General features: G+C 56.8%; 7 protein-coding genes across 7 annotated transcripts; 1 reads left to right on the top strand and 6 right to left on the bottom strand.

The window, feature by feature from the left end:
• Positions 1-7: 7 nt before the first annotated feature.
• On the bottom strand, positions 8-2,434 carry BJ171DRAFT_586001 (uncharacterized protein; the record flags this gene model as incomplete). Its single annotated transcript, XM_053114394.1, has 10 exons — positions 8-55; positions 170-340; positions 424-640; positions 767-1,033; positions 1,158-1,521; positions 1,598-1,777; positions 1,890-1,976; positions 2,039-2,126; positions 2,206-2,242; positions 2,310-2,434. 10 exons carry the CDS (start codon positions 2,432-2,434, stop codon positions 8-10), a joined length of 1,584 nt encoding a protein of 527 aa, XP_052962870.1.
• A 1,736-nt stretch (positions 2,435-4,170) lies between these two features.
• BJ171DRAFT_521567 (uncharacterized protein) lies at positions 4,171-6,705 on the bottom strand. Its single transcript, XM_053112489.1, has 8 exons — positions 6,440-6,705; positions 6,204-6,258; positions 5,937-6,124; positions 5,762-5,859; positions 5,605-5,667; positions 5,472-5,529; positions 5,152-5,373; positions 4,171-5,009 (listed from the first exon to the last, which is right to left on the bottom strand). Exons 1-8 carry the CDS (start codon positions 6,636-6,638, stop codon positions 4,381-4,383), a joined length of 1,512 nt encoding a protein of 503 aa, XP_052962871.1. The 5' UTR covers positions 6,639-6,705; the 3' UTR covers positions 4,171-4,380.
• Positions 6,706-7,050: 345 nt separating this feature from the next.
• Positions 7,051-7,813, bottom strand: BJ171DRAFT_521568 (uncharacterized protein). Its single transcript, XM_053112490.1, has one exon. The coding sequence runs from the start codon at positions 7,788-7,790 to the stop codon at positions 7,110-7,112; it is 681 nt and encodes a 226-aa protein (XP_052962872.1). The 5' UTR covers positions 7,791-7,813; the 3' UTR covers positions 7,051-7,109.
• Positions 7,814-9,194: 1,381 nt separating this feature from the next.
• On the bottom strand, positions 9,195-13,650 carry BJ171DRAFT_602433 (uncharacterized protein). The gene is made up of 4 exons (XM_053115147.1): positions 10,996-13,650; positions 10,744-10,841; positions 10,532-10,607; positions 9,195-10,393 (listed from the first exon to the last, which is right to left on the bottom strand). Exons 1-4 carry the CDS (start codon positions 13,559-13,561, stop codon positions 9,585-9,587), a joined length of 3,549 nt encoding a protein of 1,182 aa, XP_052962873.1. The 5' UTR covers positions 13,562-13,650; the 3' UTR covers positions 9,195-9,584.
• A 160-nt stretch (positions 13,651-13,810) lies between these two features.
• On the top strand, positions 13,811-15,790 carry BJ171DRAFT_521571 (histidine phosphatase superfamily). Its single transcript, XM_053112491.1, has 3 exons — positions 13,811-14,068; positions 14,250-14,650; positions 14,924-15,790. The coding sequence occupies exons 1-3, from the start codon at positions 13,850-13,852 to the stop codon at positions 15,732-15,734; spliced, it is 1,431 nt and encodes a 476-aa protein (XP_052962874.1). The 5' UTR covers positions 13,811-13,849; the 3' UTR covers positions 15,735-15,790.
• An 894-nt stretch (positions 15,791-16,684) lies between these two features.
• Positions 16,685-18,195, bottom strand: BJ171DRAFT_521573 (protein-tyrosine phosphatase-like protein). Its single transcript, XM_053112492.1, has 2 exons — positions 17,707-18,195; positions 16,685-17,438 (listed from the first exon to the last, which is right to left on the bottom strand). The coding sequence occupies exons 1-2, from the start codon at positions 17,945-17,947 to the stop codon at positions 17,116-17,118; spliced, it is 564 nt and encodes a 187-aa protein (XP_052962875.1). The 5' UTR covers positions 17,948-18,195; the 3' UTR covers positions 16,685-17,115.
• Positions 18,196-18,212: 17 nt separating this feature from the next.
• On the bottom strand, positions 18,213-20,141 carry BJ171DRAFT_521574 (uncharacterized protein). The gene has a single exon (XM_053112493.1). The coding sequence runs from the start codon at positions 19,957-19,959 to the stop codon at positions 18,565-18,567; it is 1,395 nt and encodes a 464-aa protein (XP_052962876.1). The 5' UTR covers positions 19,960-20,141; the 3' UTR covers positions 18,213-18,564.
• Between the last annotated feature and the right edge of the window lie 35 nt (positions 20,142-20,176).

The following is a 20,176-nucleotide window of genomic DNA, read 5'->3' on the forward strand; positions in this document are numbered from 1 at the left end:
CCGGACTCTACACCTGTTGCTTCTCTTCCTCGAGCTGTCGCATGAGCAGCTTGACCTGGTCTTCCAAGGCGATGGCGCCGACCACTGATTCTGGAATCGAGCCCTTCGCAGACACAGCTGATTTGAGTTATGTGATGCTCGTTGCCTGTATCTGTGGTGAGTACATTACCTCGGGCAGCCGCTGCTCCTCATTGAGGCTGTCGCCTTTGCCTTCATGTCCGTGTGGCGCAGTACTAAGGGCAGCATCCTCGTCGTTCGATGGCGCTCGTCGGTCTTGGGTGCTGGTAGGGTGACTTGCGACATTACCGGATGCCTGCAAACGCTCTTTGAGAGATTCGATCTCCAGCAGGAGCGAGGGAATCTCGAATACCGACAACCAGTCAGTTCGGTTTGTCCGATACATATGCTCCATCGGACTCTTACCTTCATGCCTTGGATATGCAACTGCGTCATTTCAGCTTGCTGTGCCTCGAGTCGGGACTGAATTCGAGCAGCGCTTTCGACAGAAGCGTGCTTTGGGAACGTACGAGCCACAAAAGTTTGAGATGTGGCTACAGCGAACAGCGCACCGGCTAGGAGTACACGGGCCTTCACCTGGGAGCTGGATCTGGCTGCAGCGACTGCGTTCGCCTCTTTGAGTCTGCTCGGTGTTATTGTATGTACACAAGCGTGCGGGTCAGTTTGGAAGATTCCTGCAGCGCCTCTGTCTGTGCGGTGATGCTGGCTTCATTGAACGACAGAGCCAAGATGTCCCCGCAGCACATACTCGCTCTTCAGGCGTCCGAGCGTCTCTTGGTACATTTCCTCGCTGTGCTCAAGTTGGTGCTTGCTCCGTTTGAGCTCCAAGGACTGTAAGTGGAGCTCTTCTTGCAGATCAGCGATTCGAGAACCAAGCCTCTCGCGCTCTGCGATGGATTCCTCCCTGAGCCCCGTCAGGCGATCTTCGAGCTGAGCATATTGACTGGTGAGGCTCTGGATTCTCTGTGCATCCGACTCGTTCTGCCTCTTGTATCGCTCCACGGCCCTGAAGTGCCTGTCAGTAGTGGGATATCGCATATGGTCAACCAACTGATCATCATGGTATTGCCAATGCTGACATGTCGTCACGGGGCCACAGAGATGAGCCGCCGTGGCTGCGTCACTGCAAACAGACTCACTCGTCAGTCACCGCATCCAACTCGGCCTGAATGCGGGTGTTCAATGAGAGCAGATCGGCTTTCTCTTCCTTCAGGCTTCGCATTTCCAGTGTCGAGCTCTCCAGTTGCTCAGTCAAGCGCTTGCGGGTCGCTTCGATATCGCGCTCCATATCCAGCTTCATGGCATGCATATCCTCGCGGGCTTTGCAGGTATCCTGAACAGCAGCCACATGCCTAGCTTCCAGCTGGGATATGCTTGAAAGAAGCTGCTGCCTCTCATTCCTCAAGCCTTCAATCTGGCTGCATTCTGCAACGAGAGACTCGATGCGCTGGCGAAGACGTTCTGTTTCTTGTAAGAGCGAGTCGACCTTCTTGGTGCTGGCAACTGATCAGGGGCAGATGGCATCAGAGCACTGCCTCCACGATCCAGAGCACAAACGGCGACCAAAGCTTGCCTCTACTCCTCTCAGCCTCCTCAAGCAGATCCAAAGAGCGTTGGTATCGAACGTCGTGTTCGCTGCTTCGTTTCTGGATATCGAGCTCATGCTCTGCGATTGTGCCGGCGTGTTGCTTCCGCAGAGACTCAAGCTCGTTGGAGTGTTGCTGCTCACGCTCTGCCAACTTTTGGGCCTGCCTTTGCTCTGGGAAGATGGTGCAGTGGTCACATAACATGATAAGATCAGGTTGGGATATGATCGACTATGGCTCTCCCATCCATCAGAGAGTTGGATTTTGCTGCTACCGCCGCCATACCTTGCTCTCTGATGCGAGCAGCTTCATCCACGAGTGCGGCGTTTTGACGCTCGACGGCTTCGCTTTCGCTCTTTAGCTTGCAGTTCTCTGCAAGCAGGTGGGTGAGTGCAAGCGATTTACAATCGGCACAGATATCTGCAAGTACCAACCCTGCCTTATTGCTTCGCATTCGGCTCGCAGATGTTCGTTGTCCGTCTGAGCATCCTTGACCAACCCGCGCAGCTCATTGATGGATGTCTGTATGAGAAACTCGAAGCATCGTGAATACATGCTCTCCGTAGCGACTCACATTGCATCTCAAACACCCTCGCCTGACCTGGTAGAACAGGCAGTCGGTTTTGAGCGCCTTGAGTCTGGTGGCGACCAGAACAGCAATGTCAGTCAAAGACAAGTGCGAGAGGAGCAGCGGCACAGACGGACAGATTATCATGCTCCTGGATATCCTGGTCGTGCTTGTCGACAATCTTCTCCACAGCCTGTCGGGTCGCCGAGAGCTCTTGAATCTCGCTGTCCCGCCTGGCAAGCTCGTCCTGCTGCGCCCTCATCACTTTGGACTGGCTCGACAGCGACATAGTATCAGCGAGGGTACAAGTGCTGCCCAAACGCTGCGGAGGAGCTATTTGTCTGGCTGTCATTATCCGTCAGCATGCTCACCAGATGCGCTACTCGTTGGTCCTCTGCTGTCGTCCTCTGTCTCAGCCGCTCCAATAATGATGCGATTGTCTCAAGACCATCGCGGGAATCTGTATCAAATGAAGACGTCAACGACCCCGGAGTGGCTGCTTGGCAGATAGCCAACAAACCTGTCTCGACGGATGATGGGCGACTCAGCGGCAGCTCCAGATGGATGGATGAGGCTCCGGATTTGTCGTTCTTTGGTACAGTTGAGTGGCAAGCCTCCAAGTTGGGCGAGTCGATCCATGGCAGCTCTCTGGGGAGATCACATCCAGGAGTATCCCAAAGGGTGGAGCTTGCAAGGCCGCCATCCCTCCTCTGGTAACCACATCTGTCTACGTCGGCATTGCTCTTGGCCATCGGCATCGACTCAGAGTCAGCATGCGATGGAGGGTATCGAGCACTGGCGCCCGATGCATCACTTGAAGCCGAGACACGAGCAACCGCCGGATCGAGCAGAGGGACGACTTGTGGCGAACCCGACCTCGGATGTTGGGCGAGTGGCTGCGGCGACGCCAAGATTGAGAGAAGGGATTGGTTTCCGGTTCTGGGGAGCATCTCTGGTGGAGACGGCGCTGGCGGTTGTTGCTTGTCTCCAGAGGGTCTGGCAGAACGGGACTCCTCAGATCGAGACACCTCGGGACGAAGGCTCTGCCGATCGAGAGAGGAAAGAGCAAACCCGGCGGGCTCAAAGAACGGCGACTTGGACTGCGATACCGTCCTGTCCCGGGTGGTGCTTGGCTGTGGTATGAAGCCGTTTGGTTTGGGTTTGGGCTTGGGAGCAAATTTGAATCCAGTAATGAGCGCTGACTCATCGGATGATTTGGATGCTGGCTGGACAGTGGCGATGGGGGCGAATTGGAATCTGCGGGATGATTCTGTCGATGGCTTGGCAGAATGATCTTGCTGAAGGACGTGAGAACTGGAGGAGTGTGTGTTCATCCCTTGCTGTGTTGAGTGTGGATATCGATGGATGGATTCAGAGAAGGTCCGGCGGCAACACCAGTTGCTGATGCGAGAGAGGGAGATCAGACGACCGTGAGAACAAGAAAGAGTAACAAAAGACCGAGTGCGAGGTCAAGGACTGGTCGCCTGAGTGCTGAGTCATCGGGATATGGATGAGGAATGCCGTGTGCGGCAAAGTGAGCCGATCGAACACACTATACCCAAGCAGATTAGAGTGTGGTAGGATGTCTGCTCAATGGGTTTGGCACCGCCAGGGACCGGGAGTGAGTGCCGAGAGTGCTCGAGCGCTGCTGCGAATGTGGCCGTGGAGTGATCAAGCCAACAGCCGCGGGATATATCCGCAAGTTCGTTCATGAGCATCCGGAGTACAGGAATGACTCTGTGGTCTCGGACTCGATCATGTGGGACCTGGTCCAAAGGCTGGAGAGCATGACCGAGAGCGGCGGTCGCAGCGTGCCTGGCCTTACCGCCTGAGAGCAAAAGGCAGGAGGACAGCGCAGTGAAGTAAGAGCTGAACTCTGAGGATCTGCACCTGAGAAGTCTATTGTCTGGCCGAGCGGATCTCCGGAGACATGTGGCTCTTTGGATCGGCAGCACATACACCTCCCCTCATTTGATGAAGACTTTGTAGCACTGATAATCTGTCATATTGAATCAAATGTACTGTTGTAGCAACAAACACGACAAGATACATAGATAAAACCGAGCATTTGAGCATTTGATCCAGAAATGCTGCCGCTGGCCATAGCGAAGGTGTTGTACTTGTTGTGGATGTTGTCACGTCTACTTGCTGTAGATGTTGTCACATCCTTGATGAGGTTGCAAGCCCTCGAGGAAGGAGATCCATGTGTCAGTTCTGAGGCACCGAGTCGGTGGTGCCAGAGAGCATGGACTCGCGATTCGTCGTGGGCGGGTTGTTCGTATTGTCGCTGGAGTCTGGCTCCGAGGTTGATACATAGACAGTGATCTCTGGAACAGGTGGAGGCACATAGGTTATGCTCTGGTAGTAGGGAGGGGGCAGCGTTGAGCTTGAATGGCGCCGCGAGAGGAGATTTGGTGAAGATTCTGGATATGCCGGCACACTGTGGTCGTTGCCATCAGGCTGTGAGTCGTGGAATGAATGATCAGGCAGACCCAGCTTGGCGATGGACCCGCGGCGATTGCCGGTGGAGGGATCGAGTGCACTCAAAGGAATGTCGGCTTGACTAAGCTGATCTGCTCTGTAAGTAGCAGAGTGATCGGATGATGCACTGAGGACATCACGATCAGGCAGAGTCATTTCTCGATCTTGGATACTGTTCTGCAATGGGTCCGCTGTTGATGAGGGATTGGACTGAAGCATCTGGATGGGTGGGATTGCACGAGGTTGAGCAGATCTTGATTCTGACGATCCGGAGCCGCTCTGTCTGCCCAAGCCAGCAAACTTGTCGAGTCCCAGGCGGGTTCTGAACTTGTAGAAGCCAACACCAGCAGCGACGACTGGCCAAGGCAGATCGATTCGGGATCACAGTGAGTCGCAGAAACATGTGAGCGGTGGGAGCAGACTCAATATGCAGCCAGTGAAGGCACAGATCGGTGGAGGACAGGGCAGCGAGTTGGGAAGGTGTTGGATCATACTTACGGATGACCACAACAACAACAGGAACAGCAATGGCTGCGGGACTCGTGGCAGGAGGGTCAACCACTGGCGGGGGAGTCGTTGTTGGCTGGGGTTGTGTGGAAACGATTGAAGTGGCGATCGGCGAAGGAGCGACCGTGACAGATTTGGGTGACTCAACTATGTTGCTGCAAGATATGGTCAAGTTTGAGACGATTGTATAATTGGCATTGGTTGACAATTTGCCTGAATGATGGTAATGCTGGTGAGTATCGGGAATACATTGTGGAGGATGGAAGATCCACCAGATTGTCAGTATGAAGCACCGTGGTACGATGACGAACCTCCGTTATCGGAATTGTAGTACACAGCAACTCCGACCCGCATGGGTGAACTAAAATTCTTTTTAACCGAAGGAACGAGTCGTGATGAGTGAGTGACGAAGAGATATTGGCCTGCGGGCAGCGAGACTCTTACAGCTCCGTACGGAACGGTCGACCTATTATAAGTACTGAAGGGGTTTCCATTGCCGTAGAAGGACTGTGTTGCGGAGAGTGTATCGTGTTATTATGCTCATGCAACCTCATATCCGACAAAATTGGATCAGTTCTCACTAATGCTATCGGGCTCTTACCACAAAGTCTGGTGTCCAATTGATGGTGAAGTTTTGAAAACTCATGCCAGAAATCGGTACTCGACTTCTATACACTAAGCCCGCGGTAGTGCCTGGGACTGAGAGTGTCCATTATGGGCGATATTATCAATATCGGTTCAGAAGATTTTGACAGCGATTTAAAGAGTTGACTTACTGGATAACACGATATCCTGCTCAATATTTCCGCCCCCGAACACGTTCAGAATGATACGCTCTCCGGTTTTGATGTTTTCAAGTCGCAGAGACGTGATAATGTTTGGCGTGCTCGATCCTAAAATCAGAGCCGACACTTGTCCATAGAGCATAGTTCCATTGGTATAGAAGTGGAACCCCGACTGCTGTCTTGAACCGAGGAATTGGATGAGTTTTAGTATCATGTCAGGGGTCTGGGGTATGCTATTTCAAGGATGGGTCGACTTACGGTGTCAGTGAAACATTCACCGAGCCGAGCGTGAAGGAGCTGTTCTGCCCGTTGTCTGGAGGAGTGTAGGATAATTTCATAAGTGGCCTTCGCCGAGAAGGATGTTGCCGCGACAGCATTCGGATGTGCAGCGCCTCCCTTCCCCCTCTCTGATTGGTATCCTGCCGAGGATCCGGGGCGGCTCCGAATTGGGATCCTGAGTTTATAGCGGAGCAGTATGAAGGCAATCTACATACCAAGAACTATTCCGGATGGGATGGGGGACCAGGTATTTATCACGTTAACGCAGTTTGGGCTGGTGAGGTTCTGGCCCTGGCTCAGGGTCGCGAGCGCCAGGAGACAGAGCAGCCCCAACAGGAAGCTGCTGGTTGTGCGCGCTGTCCTGAGCGAGACACATGGGGCGAGTGCGGGGGCGCATGGCCGGGAACGTGGCATGGCGAGCGTCGGGGTGCCTGGGCAGCCAGATGAGACGACGGACGGCCAGGCAAAGGGGGAGGCAGCCTGGACGAAGGGCAAAACGTCTCCAGCCAGGAGAAAAATGAGCGCGGAAGACAGACCCGCCACAGGTGCCGTTTCGCGTGTGGCGCGTGTCCACCTGACCTGCGGATCGACATCACCAGAGTGTCGTTGCAGCATCGGCACTACACCATCGGCGCTGCAACATCGGCGCTGCACCATCGCGGTGACATGATCACCGTGATATGATCAAATATTTATTTCGAGTCAAGCCGGAATGCCGAGTGCAGATGTGTCTGGATATGCAAAGCGCGCCATCGAACAACAGCACGAGCATTATGAGAATCGATGTGCACGAAGCCCACTCCTATCGACGGAAGGTGTTGCACGGCGGCCGTGCGTGCTTGTGCTTGTGCAAGCTCTATTCAAGGACATAAGCAACGCAGACATTCATACTCGATCAGATCCTCGGACAGGAACCGACACAGATGTAGGAACCGAGGTTGGTTCGGAGTCTGTCACAGACAAAGACCCCGGCTTGGAGTCGTGCTTGGATCCTGGTCTCGTGAAGAGCCTGCGTAGTTTGTGAAGCAATCCGTGCTTGGGCTTTGTAGGCTTCTCAGCGGCACTTCTACAGAGGGATGAAGGGGTGGAGTGTGTGCTGGCGTCCTGTTTTGTGTTGTCCAGCTGATGCTGCAGCCCCTGAATCTGCATGCGGAGATTGTTGATATCTTCGGCTCTGGGGCTTCTGGTAGGTGGCATATCGTCGTCTTGGTTTTGCTGGGTGTTGGGACTAGATCGGGAAGGTCGGCGTGGACCGACTTCGGGACTGAGCTGCTGCGATCGAGTCGTGGGTGTCGTGGCTTTTATAGACTTTGACTTTGTCGGGGTCAACTCCGATGGGGCGTAATTGCAACTTGAGACACCCATGTACGGCGTAAACTGACGCAGAGAAGCGTCCAGGAGCTGAGAGCTGGAGATATTGGCAGCCGTGGGATAGTGCTTGGGTGCCACCAACGAGTCGGATGATAGAGTGTTCTCCGCCAGCTTGGCTATATCAGTGCTACCAATGCTGTGTGCCTTGTCAATCGTCGGCTGGGGTCTGCTTTCACTCGCCCTTGGGTGTGGCATCGACGAAAAGTCCTGGGGAGGAGATGTTGCACACTCCTGGAAGCCCTTGACACTCGACTGGCGCCTTAAAAGTGGCGAGGGAGCACTACAGCCTGAAATCTCCATGCTATTCTTGGGTGATAAGCCCGTGATTGCCGAGGTGCTGGGACGGTGGACTCTCTGTTCCTTTGAAGTCTTCTTTTTGCTCTCCGCCACGAGCGAGCTGTAGGAGACCGAGTTTGCTGCATGCGTCATACCGCCGCTGAACCGTTGAGTTGTGCCATAAATGGACGAAACCTTTTGTCGCCCGGTCGATCCTGTAGTGCTCCCTCTCGCCATCGAATCTTCATCCTGCATCATCAGCTGCGAAACAAGGGCCGGTCCATATATAGAGTTCAGTAGGACCGAGATGTCCAAATCCTTTGTGAGCGATGCTGGGTCCGAGGAATCGCTCCCAGGGATCTGACTAGCTCTCCGAGAGCCTCTGGGGTCTTTTGTTTGTGGAATCGAAAAGGACTGGAACTGGCTCGGGTCAAAATGCGCATTGATTGCGGACCCACCAAGCGGGGTGCGGGCTGAGGATGTCGACTCTCGTGATTGAGTCACCTTGCTCGACCATAGCTTAGCACTGATGTCGCTGAGAGAGGAGCTCCGGTGACCTTCCTGTTGGATTCGGTCTTCGCTTGCCCACAGATTCTGGCCGCCCTGGGGTTTGGGCATGTCGGAGTATCCAGTCTGGAAAGTGAGAATCGGGACGAGGGAACGACGCTTTCGGACCGAAGAGAAGCTGGGGCTCTGATCCACAGGAGGCTGGCGAATGACGTGATATATCCGCGAGGAGATATGGCTGCCATTGTGTCAGGCGGTGGTCAGAGGACCAGGGTCAAACCGACGATTGTTGGCGACAATGCGACCGTGGATTGGTTCGTGCGATCTCGCTACACCCACCGGGTCTCTGAGCCAGGCAAAGACCCGAGTCGGATATAATATATTAGCCGAGCCGGACAGATGGATGGGCGAGTGGAAGGGTGAGCTACGGCGACCTTCAATTGCGAGAGAAATGGCGATGGGATCGTGTTGCGGGCTGTGTCCGGCTGGAGCTGAACGACTTTGTGAATATGCACATACGGCTCCCACCGTAATATATCCCGCTTGTGGAAAGCGAGTATCCTCGGCGAGTCCCTGGTCGGGAAGTGGCGCTACGACTCTGATTCGCAACCTGCAGTCACCCGGCCTGTAGGCAGCATCATCCACCGATTCCTGTACGGATTGTCCGTGGCAGGGGATGTGAAGCCGATGCGGCTCGATACAAACCGGGGAGCAGTTGGCCATATCAATGGCGAAATCTGCGGACACTGCCAAAGTAGGACACCAGCTGGACTTGGATCGACGCATTCGCTGGATAAAGCAGCAGGGGTCGGAGTGAGACGATAGAATACAGGGATAGCAGTATCGCTTGGAGGTGGCTCTGTTATTCTGGGTAGCATTCTGGCGCGATGCCATTAACAAATTAGAGCCCCAGCTGCTGCGTTTCGATCACACTGCGACAAGCCATTTCGCAGATCAAAACACATCAGAGAGTTGGTTCAGAGAATGAAAGACAGGAGCTAGAACAAAGGCAGGATCAAGTGTCAAGGGGAAGGAACGGACGATACAGAAACGAATCCCCGGAGGAGAAGGCGGTTGAAGAGGCCAGGAGTTTGACCCGGTGAGGACAAGGCGAAGCCAGACATTGTTTCGATAACGTGCATCTGCTCCAGCTATGGGTCTGCTTCGGTTATGGCCTTGCTCCAACGTGGGGCCAGGAGGGAGCTCTCAGACAATGTCCACGGCGTCTGGGCCACCGCTCTTGGTCTTGCGCAATTGCTTCCAGAGGCTGCTGCCGATTCCCATCCACAGGACTGCGTAGATCCAGTAGATGACGGCAAACACCACGCCGACGGCATAGTTCATGACCACATCGAGCCAGACCATACCAAGGAGGACGTTGGGTCCATTCTGCCCGTTGGAGCCACTCCAGCCAAAGAAGCCGCTGGTCGGGATGATCTGGGCCGGGATGCCGTTGCCGCTCTTGATGCTTCCGATCACGTCGAATCCCTGGACTGCCTTCAGAACCTGCAGGAGGGCAATCATGGCGTACAGGGCATAGGTGCCAAAGACCGCCATGAGGATGGGATGGAAAGCGCGGTGGAAGGCTGTCTTCCAGATTCTGCCCCGGAGCTTCTCGGGCTCCTGGTGGCGGTTCTCGATCTGCATCTTGAGATAAAAGTAGTGCAGCGGGGCGTTGACGAGGACGTTGGTCACCAAGGTGACGATGGGGCCCGGCCCGACGACACTCAGCATGAGGTTGGCTGTCAGCGACGCACGGAAAAAGTTCAGTCCCAGGGTGATCAGGGTTTCGTAGAGCAGGAGCCCGTTGGTCAAGATGTCAAAGGTAAACAGCAGACCCTTGAGGCCAACCAGCAGTGCAAGCGCCTGGGACTTTTTGCGGATCCACAGGACTCGAGCAAGGCGAAAGGTATGGAACAGGATGGTGTAGAGCAAGCTGGCCACAAAGAGCATTAGCAGCTCAAAGTTGCGCTGCAGCGGCGAGAGTAGATCCTTGATCTGGAACTGCGGGTTGGCTGAAATAAAGGCGAGCAACGAGATCGAGCGGTGTGAGCGGACCCAGATGCGGTGTGAGCGGACCCAGATGCGGTGTGAGCGGACCCAGATGCGGTGAGAGCGCATAGAATCTAAATGCAGCAATTCTGGCTACTCACTGATGGTGTTGCGGACGTCGGGGTTCTCGATGATCTCGGCCAGGCGGTAGCCATAGATACGGAGGATGACTGAAATCTGGAATCAAGTCATTGGCAAACCAATCAGTCGCGGCCATCAGAGCAGCACCGAGCCGGCCCAGGTCCTGCTGACGAACCAGAGCTTATGAGGAGGGGGGGACTGAACAAAAGTGGCATGTGATGATGAATCATACCAAGAGCGGAGCCACGTCGATGATCATCTGGTGGTCGGCAACTATGGCCCAGATGCTCCATGTGCGCTCGTACGGATCCCAGTCGTCAATGTTCCAGCCTGCAAGCGTCAGCCACAGTCAGTACAAAGAGGTACCGCAAAGGAATCGCGCTGTGTCGACAATCCAGCGGCTCGTATCGAGTGACGGCGATCGGTCTTGACCATTGCTCACACCCACATCCACGACCAGCTACTCTCAATGCAGGATACGTACAGATCCACAGGACCTTGGGGAATGCCTTGACAAAGGCGATCGCCAGATCAATGACCAGAACGATGGCCTGGACGATCAGGAAGCCGCGCGCGCCAATGTCTATGTAGACCGGGTTGCGCAAGCCCTGGTCAATATCGATGGCGGTAAAGATCGCCGTGGCGATCGCGCGGAGAAGATTGAAGTATATGAAGATCTGGCCCCAGTTGACCTTCTTTTTGGTCGGCTCGCCATTCTCGTCCTTGTCGGCCGTGGTCAGATCTGCGTCGGACTTGTCCTTGGCAAAACGACTGAACAAATTGGAGGGCTTGTCGCCAGGGCGAGGTTTGTCATCCAGCAGGTCATCGAGCGAGGTCGCCGATTGGGGATCGGCAGCAGGGTCGCTTCTCTTTGCCGGCGCCGTCTTGGGCTCGTCCGAAACGCCAGCGATGGGTTTGGCGACCGAAGCGGCGGGCTTGTCGACAGAAGGATGGTCGACGGTCTTTGGCTTGGGAGATGAGGTCGTAGGTTTGGGAGACGAGGCGGCCACCGGCTTTGGAGTCGATGTGGTGGCTGACGGCGAAGGGGCAGCCTTGGCGGGCTCCTCTCCAAGAGGTGTGATCTCGTCGGCCGGATTCGGAATTGGTTTGTTGGCTGCAGCAGGAGATCGAGCCGTGGTCGAGGCGTCCGGGTGTGAGGTAGCGTCCACACCGGAGTCGTTTGCTCCCTTGACTTGAGGCGCAGTGCTCATGTTGACAGGCATCTTGATGTCGCGTTCGACACTGCGGGGAGTTTCAGAGGCAGCCTCGGAGGGAGATGTGGCCTTGGATGTGGCATGTGCACCATCGCTGGAGTGGCTGCTGGGAAGTTCAGGCTTGATTTTGGTGTCCACGGGGCGGGATTCGCCATCCTTGGAATGGCTCGAGGCGATATGAGATGCAGAGTTCTCGTCGAGAGTGGCGGTAGTGTGGGGAGCTGCGCCAGAGTGTCCTGATTGAGTGTCGGGACGAGAGTCAGCCGAGCTGAAGCCTGGTTTGACATCGACGGATGGCCCGTGATGCTCTTGGTGATCGTGATGCTCTTGCTGTTCTTGTTGTTCTTGGTGTTCTTGTTGTTCTTGGTGATCACGGCGCTCATGGGACTCATGATGGTTATGGTGTGACGCATCTTGGGCATTGACGTCATGATGGACATTGTGTGATCCAGTGGCACCGACAGGCAGCGCATGCGACGGAACAGGGTGGTCGGATTCGTGTCCTGCAGACCCGGAGCCCTCGGAGGCAGCGAGATTGGAAGGGGAATTCACTGCTGTAGCCAAGTGTCTGGCTTCAGCATGAGCCGCACTGCCATGAACAGCATCGGCATGAGACTCATCGACACGGCCAGGATCGTCATGAGCAAGCCCAACGGCCCCACCGTATCCTTCACCAGACGGATGGATGGCGCCGTATGCAGGCTCAAGACTCGGGCTGGGCTTGCTTTGGTTCAAAGTCTCCAACGCCCTCTGCTTTTCTTGCTCGTATGTTTCGACACTGACCCACTTATCGCCCAATGCGACGACATATTGGGGCTCAGCTACACTCTGCGGCGCCAGCTCGGCTTGCTCGGGCTGCTGGGTTGGGACGGGCACTTGCGGGACAGCGGCGTCCTGGGGCTCTCGGGTTGAAGTGGCATCAGCCGCCGGTGTATCCCCAGGGGCAACATCGTTCGTGATATCGTTCTCGGGAGTGCTGTTCTCGGGGACGGATTCCTGGATGCTTTCGGTCTTGGTCTTCTCCATCTGCATCAATACCAACCGCTCGAGGATTTGCACTCTCTTTCTCAGGCTCTCGAGCTCTTCGTGGTCCTGGTCGGGGACAGTGCCTTCGCCCGGCTCGGCCTCGACTTGATCCGGGCCGTCCTGGATAGCCTCCTCGACGGGCTCTTTGGACTGCTCCAGATACTCGCGCAGCAGCTCCTCCTCGTCAAACTGGGCGATCGGCGCCTGGAAGGACGACCAAAAGTTAAAGTTGTTGTACTCGGGGATCGACTGCACCGACTCTTGGCGCTTCAGGGCCGTTCGCTGTCGGGTCAGGGTCGCCAGACGGGCCGAGGACGAAGCCCGGGCGAGTGTCTGGCGGCGGGCCACCCGGGTCAGGGTCGGACGCAACTCGAGCTCGATATCGACGAGCTGCTCGCTCAGGGACTTTGCCGAGCTTGCATCGGACAGCGGGGCGATCTCGTCGATCGACTGAGCCCTGGAGAGGGACTGAGACTGACGCTTCTCGCGGGAGGTGAAATGGCGCTTGAGCGTTCCAAGCAAGTCGCCTTCGCTGGGCTGGGCAGCAGGTTGCGTTGCAGTCACGGCCTCAACCTTGGCTCCTACTTGGGGTGCAGGCTCGTCGGCGGCAGGGCCATCGTCAGAGACAGCACCATCGTCGCCCTCTTGGAAGGGGGGCTCGCTTTCTGTCGAGGGAGGGGAAGCTCCGTCGCTCTCGAGAAGGGTGAACTGCGAGTCCTGGGTCAGGGTGTTGAGCTCCGAGACGAGTGTCTTGAGGCGGACCAGGTCGCTGGCCAGACGCTCGAGGGACGGCTTTGCGTTGTGTTCCATGGGCCAACAGCGGATGCAGACGGCGGTGATCGATGCGGAGAAGACAGTGTTCGGCGGTGTGCTGGATGGCCAGCCAGGGTGATTGATTCAGACCCACAAGGTGGGCAAGAAGGATCAGGATCCGCGCCATTCTGCACTCGAGCCGGGACACTCGAGCCGTGCCGGCTCGAACCAGATCCCATCCGTCTCGGGTTTGCGCCTTCCCGGTTTCTGGCCACGTCCGTGCCTGGTGCGTCGGCTGCTCCGATCGGCTCAGTCTTCACTCGGCTTGCGCATCGATCGGCTGCCATGATCGACAGGACTGGCGCAGCTGTGTCCGCACTGGTCGGGCTTGTTTCGGTGCTCATGCTCTGGCACAGCACCGGAATGCTTGATCTGTGGCCGTTCGCATCTGCCCCCCATCGCGGCGAGCACCTGATCGTCGATATCACACCCGCCCCCGTCACGACACTGCACGAACACTACTGCAACTCCTCCTATCCGTCGTATGAGACGTATCACCCCCTGGTGAGCAGCAGTGCCGATCTTTGCCGATTGGCCACGCCTCAGCAGTCCCGAGGCAATCCGATGCATGAGCAAGCAGCCGCTCGTCTTCTCCAACCTCGCTTGGCGCACGGCTCCACACCGATATGTCTCCCCTGCTCACCATCACTGCTTCTGCTCGTTCTTCGCTCTTTGGATCAAACAGAGTCCCTTGGCAAAGCTCCTTCAAGTCCATGTGTTTCATCGCCATGGCGACCGGGCACCCTCTCGGAACATCAACCCCGAGCCCATCTGGAACGAATGCGACGGGATTGTCGAGACACTGCTGCTCCAGACCAGTGATGAGGACCAATCCGGCCGGATCCCTCGCTTCACACGCCGAATGCACAACCCGGGGCAAGGCGACACCCGAGACTACCGCAACGGCATGTTCTGGGAGGGAAACTGCTATGCGGGCCAGCTCACACGCAAGGGCGTCGAGCAGATGAGGGCACTGGGCCGAGGTCTACAAAGCGTCTATGTCGATCCACCGAACGGGCACTCCCTCTGGATCGACGGCGAGAAGCCTGATATCGGGGATGTTGCAATCCGAAGCACGGACGTATGGTGAGGGCTACTACCGGCAGCTGGGAGGCGAGCACATTGCTGGGCAATTCACTGGGCACATTGCTGGGCAATTCACTGGACACATTGCTGGGCATTCCAAGCTGGCTCAGCATGAATCGTCGTCCAGCACGAGTTGGATCAATGTGGGAATCCTCGACTGGCAGTGCACATGGGGAGTGAGGAACGCCTTGCGGCTCGCTCAATCCGCTCATCCATTCCTCCGGCCCGTATCACGCAAATCGCACCGGCTGGCCAACGGCATGCACAAAACAGGAGAACAATCCAGTCGGCACAATTCCTGGCTTCGGCCATGTTCCCCAGTGCAGATCCGCTTCACCCCGTTGAAATTGAGATCAGGCCAGTCCAAGTCGACTCGCTGACCGTGTCCGAGCTCGGCTGTCCGCGACTACAGGAGATCATGAAAACGCTCAAGGGCAAGGGTACGCCCTATGATCACTACTACGCCGCTCCCGCAAAGCAGCTGGCCTCGCAATTCGATGCGATCCTGTCGGCATCGGGCATCCCCCTCGAGCGATACTTTGACATGCTCATGTGTCGCAGCTGCAACGACAAACCCCGGCCGTGTCATCCAGCCAACACATCGCTGTGCATCACCGACTCGCACGTCCAGCATGTCATGGCCCTGGCCAGCAACTGGATGCAATACGAATACACAAGCGGCGGGTCTCCAGCACGAATCGAAGCAGCAAGGCTGCGTGTGGGCCCGCTGCTGAAGGAGCTGCTCGACAGAATGCAAGCTGCCACCCACAGCACTTCCCGGCTCTCAGCCCCGAGGCTGTTCCTGTACAGCGGCCACGACACTACCATCGGGGCGCTGCTGTATCTGCTGCAAGCGGCAGACAAGCGCTGGCCAGGCTATGCCGCCAATGTGGCTGTCGAGCTGTGGCAGGATGGCGATGGTCGCTGGGTGCGGATACTCTTCAATGGCCGTCCAGTGAAAGCCTTGTCCTGTGACTACGATCGATGCGGCTGGCCAGCGTTCCTGGAGTACTGTAAGCCATTTCTTCCGTCCGATATCGATCGAGAATGTGGTTCCATGCCAGTCTCAGAAACCAGGTCCTGAGCACTGCTCGCAGAACCGAGTTCGTTGGCAATCACATGAATAGACTTGGGTTGCAATCAACGACTACTGCCGACCACGAGCAGCTCAACCTGGGCAGGACGAACGGGGGTTCCGATGGACGAGCGCCGCACCGACAGAATAGGGCCTGTCTCCCTGAGGGGATGCCGATGCGGCACTTTGACTGCCGTTCGTGAGAACCGGTATCCGGCACCCTGCACCCTGCACCAAGCTTCCTTTCCTCTCTCCCTGGGAGAATCTGTCTCCTTGGCGGCCGCTGCATGGGAGAAACAGCGAGCCCATATAAAAAGTCCATCCGGACATGCATGCCGTCTCGCCTCCCGCACCAAGCCCTGCTGCACTCGAGCGTGAGACCCGACTTTCCCTCGGCAAGCAACAAACTGAGAACCACCATGGACTCGAGTGACCGCATGAGCAGCGGCGGCACCAGCACACCTGGGCCTCTGCGACCATCAGCCAATGCAGCATCGCCATCGGCCCTACCAGCCTCATCCAAATCGATCCAGTGTCGCCGGCACCATTCACGAGAGGGAATCTCATCCTCAGCTTCTTCAACCACCACCACCGCCGCCAAGCCCATGCTCCAGTTGTCGACGAGCTTCCCGGGCTCGACCCCGGCCAACACGCCGATGCACACTCCCATGCCGCCGGTCCCGTTCAGCGACTCACAGGCATTCCTGTTCCCGCTCTCGTGGGAGGCCTTGCATCGGGACAACTAGTCGCCGCTGAGGGCCTCCGAAGGCCCGGTTGTCAGCGACGATGCTCCTATGCGACCGGACAGTGCAGATCCCGCCCATCTGGCGATTCGATTCTCTTCGTTACTATCCTCTAATCACCCTTGGCTAATCCTTCCTCATTCATATTCATATTCATCACTCCCTCCATATCCATCACTCCCCTCACATCCATGACTCGCGTTCACTTCTACCGCCTGGAGTGTTTCACTTGGTTCATATATTGCTTCTACCTACACATGCGAGATTGAAAAGAGCGGCGAGAACAAGCGATGGCGGAAGGCAGACGTGGGCTTCTGGAGGACCCTGGCAGGACAGAAACAAGGCGAGCGGCGGAGGAGGAAGATGCCGCCACAAAACAGAAGAGGAGGATGCGCTATGGCAAGAAGAGCGACGGGGGCATGCCAGCCCCAAGGTTCTGGGTGACAATCGACGATCGGAGGAGGGAAGGAATCGGTCCGTTGCCGCCGCAGATGCACCAGCACTCATATGTCCAGGAGATACTGATCGCAGCGACTCGACAAGCAAAAAATAGAGACGGTCGAGAAAGTTGAGAGTCGGCGGAAAGGGAAAGGGAAAGCTCAGAGCACAAGCCAAAGCCCGGCAACTTCCCATCCCCCCCTCCTGCCCTATGTCTTCTTGCCGAACATGCGCTTCAGGATCGAGGTGCGCTGTGAGGGCTTTTTCTTGAAGCCCTTGGCATCGAGGAGCCAGCGCAGCTGAATCTTGTTGAAGGAGCCTCGTCGTCGCCCCCGGACAAACTCGATGGCGTCCTCACGCTCGAGGCCAGCATCGATGAGGGCACAGGCGACCAGGACGGGTGCTCGGCCGACGCCGCTGACGCAGTGAACGGCGATGGTGGGCTTCTGGCCCGTCGGCCGGTCCGGGCGAGATTCGATTTGGGCCAGCAGCTCGCGGTAGTCGGCAACGATCTTGTCGGATGGGGCCGAGCCTTTGACGATTCGATGTGCACGGTGGTCGGCGGATATCGGACGGCCGGAGAATGGAGAACGGAGAGGGGGAGGGAAGGGAAAGTGAGAATGTGGGTCAGCAGCTCGTTGGCTCTGCAGGGTCAAGAGCGGGGCCATCCGCAGAGCTGCAGACATGCTGGCTGCGCTGTCATTGACCGGGCAGTGATGCCGGCCGAACGATGTTGGTGGAGACGAGAAGGGGGCCAGGGCAATGAGGGATTTCATCCCATGAACGGATCCATCACCCACCGTCTTCAAAAGCCAGATTGTCCCAGACGTTGATGCCAAGACCAGAGCTGAGGGCAGTGGGATCGTAGGCATCGGGCGAGCACAGTCGGATGAGATCCGTGACGCTGTTTTCCTCAAAGAGGAGGCGGTACGAGTCTATGGTATCGTTGGAGGGACAGTCGGTGATGAGAAAGTTGAACGGACAGCTTGGGTGGTTGACGACCGAGCACTGGCAGGAGTGGTGTGAGTGAGTGACGCTCATGGCTGGAGATGGGTCTTGAGGGACTGGACTGGGCTCGATGGACCTGGACTGGATGGACCTGGATGGACCTGGATGGACCTGGACGATGGGCCGCTGTCAAACAGACGGGACAGTCGGGCAGATGGACGAATAGATGGGCCGGTGGACGAACAGAGACTGTGTCTGCAGATGAGAAACAGTCGGGCAGCCCCGGGCGTCGAATCGCAGACTTGGGCAGAGATGATCCGGCAACGCACGGAGAGGGAGAGGGAGAGAGAGAGAGCAACCTCATTTTTTCTGCGCCCCGAGGATCCGAAAAGACACAGCGGATCAACCAAAATGCAGTTGAACCAGTTCGGCAGAGGCGTCACGTGCAGAAGTAGTTACGGCACACCGATTGGGCGGATCGAGCGAAATGTATCGTATTTGACACGAATGGTCAAGCGAAGACTGAGGGGGGGGGAGGGACGCACTAACAGCAGGCAGGAATTGAAAAGGGGGGGGCATGACTGAAGGTTGGGGCAAAGTACAACCAGAGGAAACAACAACAAGCGGGAATCTCGGAATGAACCACAACGCTGGGACAACCGTGGGCGGCAAGGTCCAAGTGCGGACCCAACAGCCAGTCGGCAGTGCACTTAGTTCTGCAGCTCTTGGATCCAGGAGACACAGCAAGCCACGGTATAAGTGCTCGCCATGCAGTCCTGGAACACGGCAATCTGGCAGAGCGACATGGTGGTCAGATCCAGGTTCTGCATCTCGTCAATGTCGTTCTGGCTCAGGCCGCCCTGGCTAGCCTCGGTCGGGCAGTTTGCAGGTCTGGCGGGCTTGATGCAGACGATGGTCTGGTCTGGACTCGACGAGGACTGGGCAGGAGGAGGGCGTGTCAGTGTGTTGGTGGGGCTGACAACTGCGTTGGACGATGCTGTGGCATTGACTGTCGATGCGACCGTTGCGTTGGGTGTGGCTGTGGCATTGGGTGTGACTGTGGTATTGGTTGTTGCGAGCGCTGTTTCCGTTGAAGTTGCAGCCGGCAAAGGGGCGATGCTGCTGGTGGGATCGAGCGAGGCGGTAGATGCAGTGACTGAGGGGATTGGGCTGTGAATCCACTCAAACCATGTGTCTGCGCCAGAGGGAACAGGATCCGTTGCTGTGAGCGCGGGAACGGCGGCCTGCGTCGAGAGCTGGGCGCCCGAGAGGAGCATCAAAATGATGGACAGCAGGCTGAGGAGCACATGCGATGGAGTCGGTCGCTGGAGCATGGCGTGTTGTGTGATATCGCTTGAGTGATATCGCTTGTGTGATGTCGATGGTGCGCAAGCTTTGGCAATAACGAGACGCGCAAGGAGTTTGCTTGAGAAGTCGACGGGAATGTCTCTCGACCAGGAGCAGGTGAGTTCCGGAACGATGAGAAAAGACAACGAGCAAACGCAGCGGGGGGAAAGCGGGGCTGCCCCGATGCGATTTAAATACACGGTAGAAAGAGCCGCCGTCGGAGACGGAAACGGCGACCAATACGGACGACGGAGAAACGGGGGCCCCACCCACTCGGCAAAGGCCAAATGTCTGTTTTCCCACAGGAGCATCCGGAAACGAGGCTGGTCGAAGGAGAAAGAGGCAAGACCAAAGCACCTCGTTCTTGTCGGAAGGCGGGGGGGGGCCCGGGCTGCAAAGTGTGGTCGCATCGGCGCCGTCGGGAGACATCTCTTTCCTCTTCCGCCGAGGACGGTGCCGAAACGCCGCACCGGCAACGGCGACAGCGGATACCAGCGGAAGAGAGTGGCCGGCAGATGGCCAAGGAGAGGATTGCGGTCGAGAGCGACATTGCCGCTGCAAGCCATCGACGAACGAGCAAACACCCTTCCATGATGTCGCCAACATTTGCTGCGGTTCCGATCGGACTGAAAAGCGCTCCGCCCGTCTGCGTATCGATTCGGAGTCGGCTCGGGAGTGAATATGGCTCGTGGGGCCCGTGTGGCTCGAGATAGGCTCCTCTCAGTTTCCGCTCCAAGGTCGTGAAGATCCGATTGCATGGAGCCATCGTCCCCGAGACCCTCCGGTGTCTGCCGATAAGCACAGCTCGGTTGTCGGGCAGTTATTCTCGAGATGGGCTGGTGCCTGCCATTTTATATACCGAGAGAGAGGGATCGTCACGATGGATCATGGTCCAAGTCCACTGGTGAGGAACCAATATTGTATTTGCAAAGTGCATCCCATATGATGATGAAAGAGCAGAGATGCTCTTGAAAT

The sequence above is a fragment of the Polychytrium aggregatum genome, assembly GCF_025602895.1.
Source record: "Polychytrium aggregatum strain JEL109 chromosome Unknown BJ171scaffold_47, whole genome shotgun sequence".
NCBI lineage: Eukaryota > Fungi > Chytridiomycota > Chytridiomycetes > Polychytriales > Polychytrium > Polychytrium aggregatum.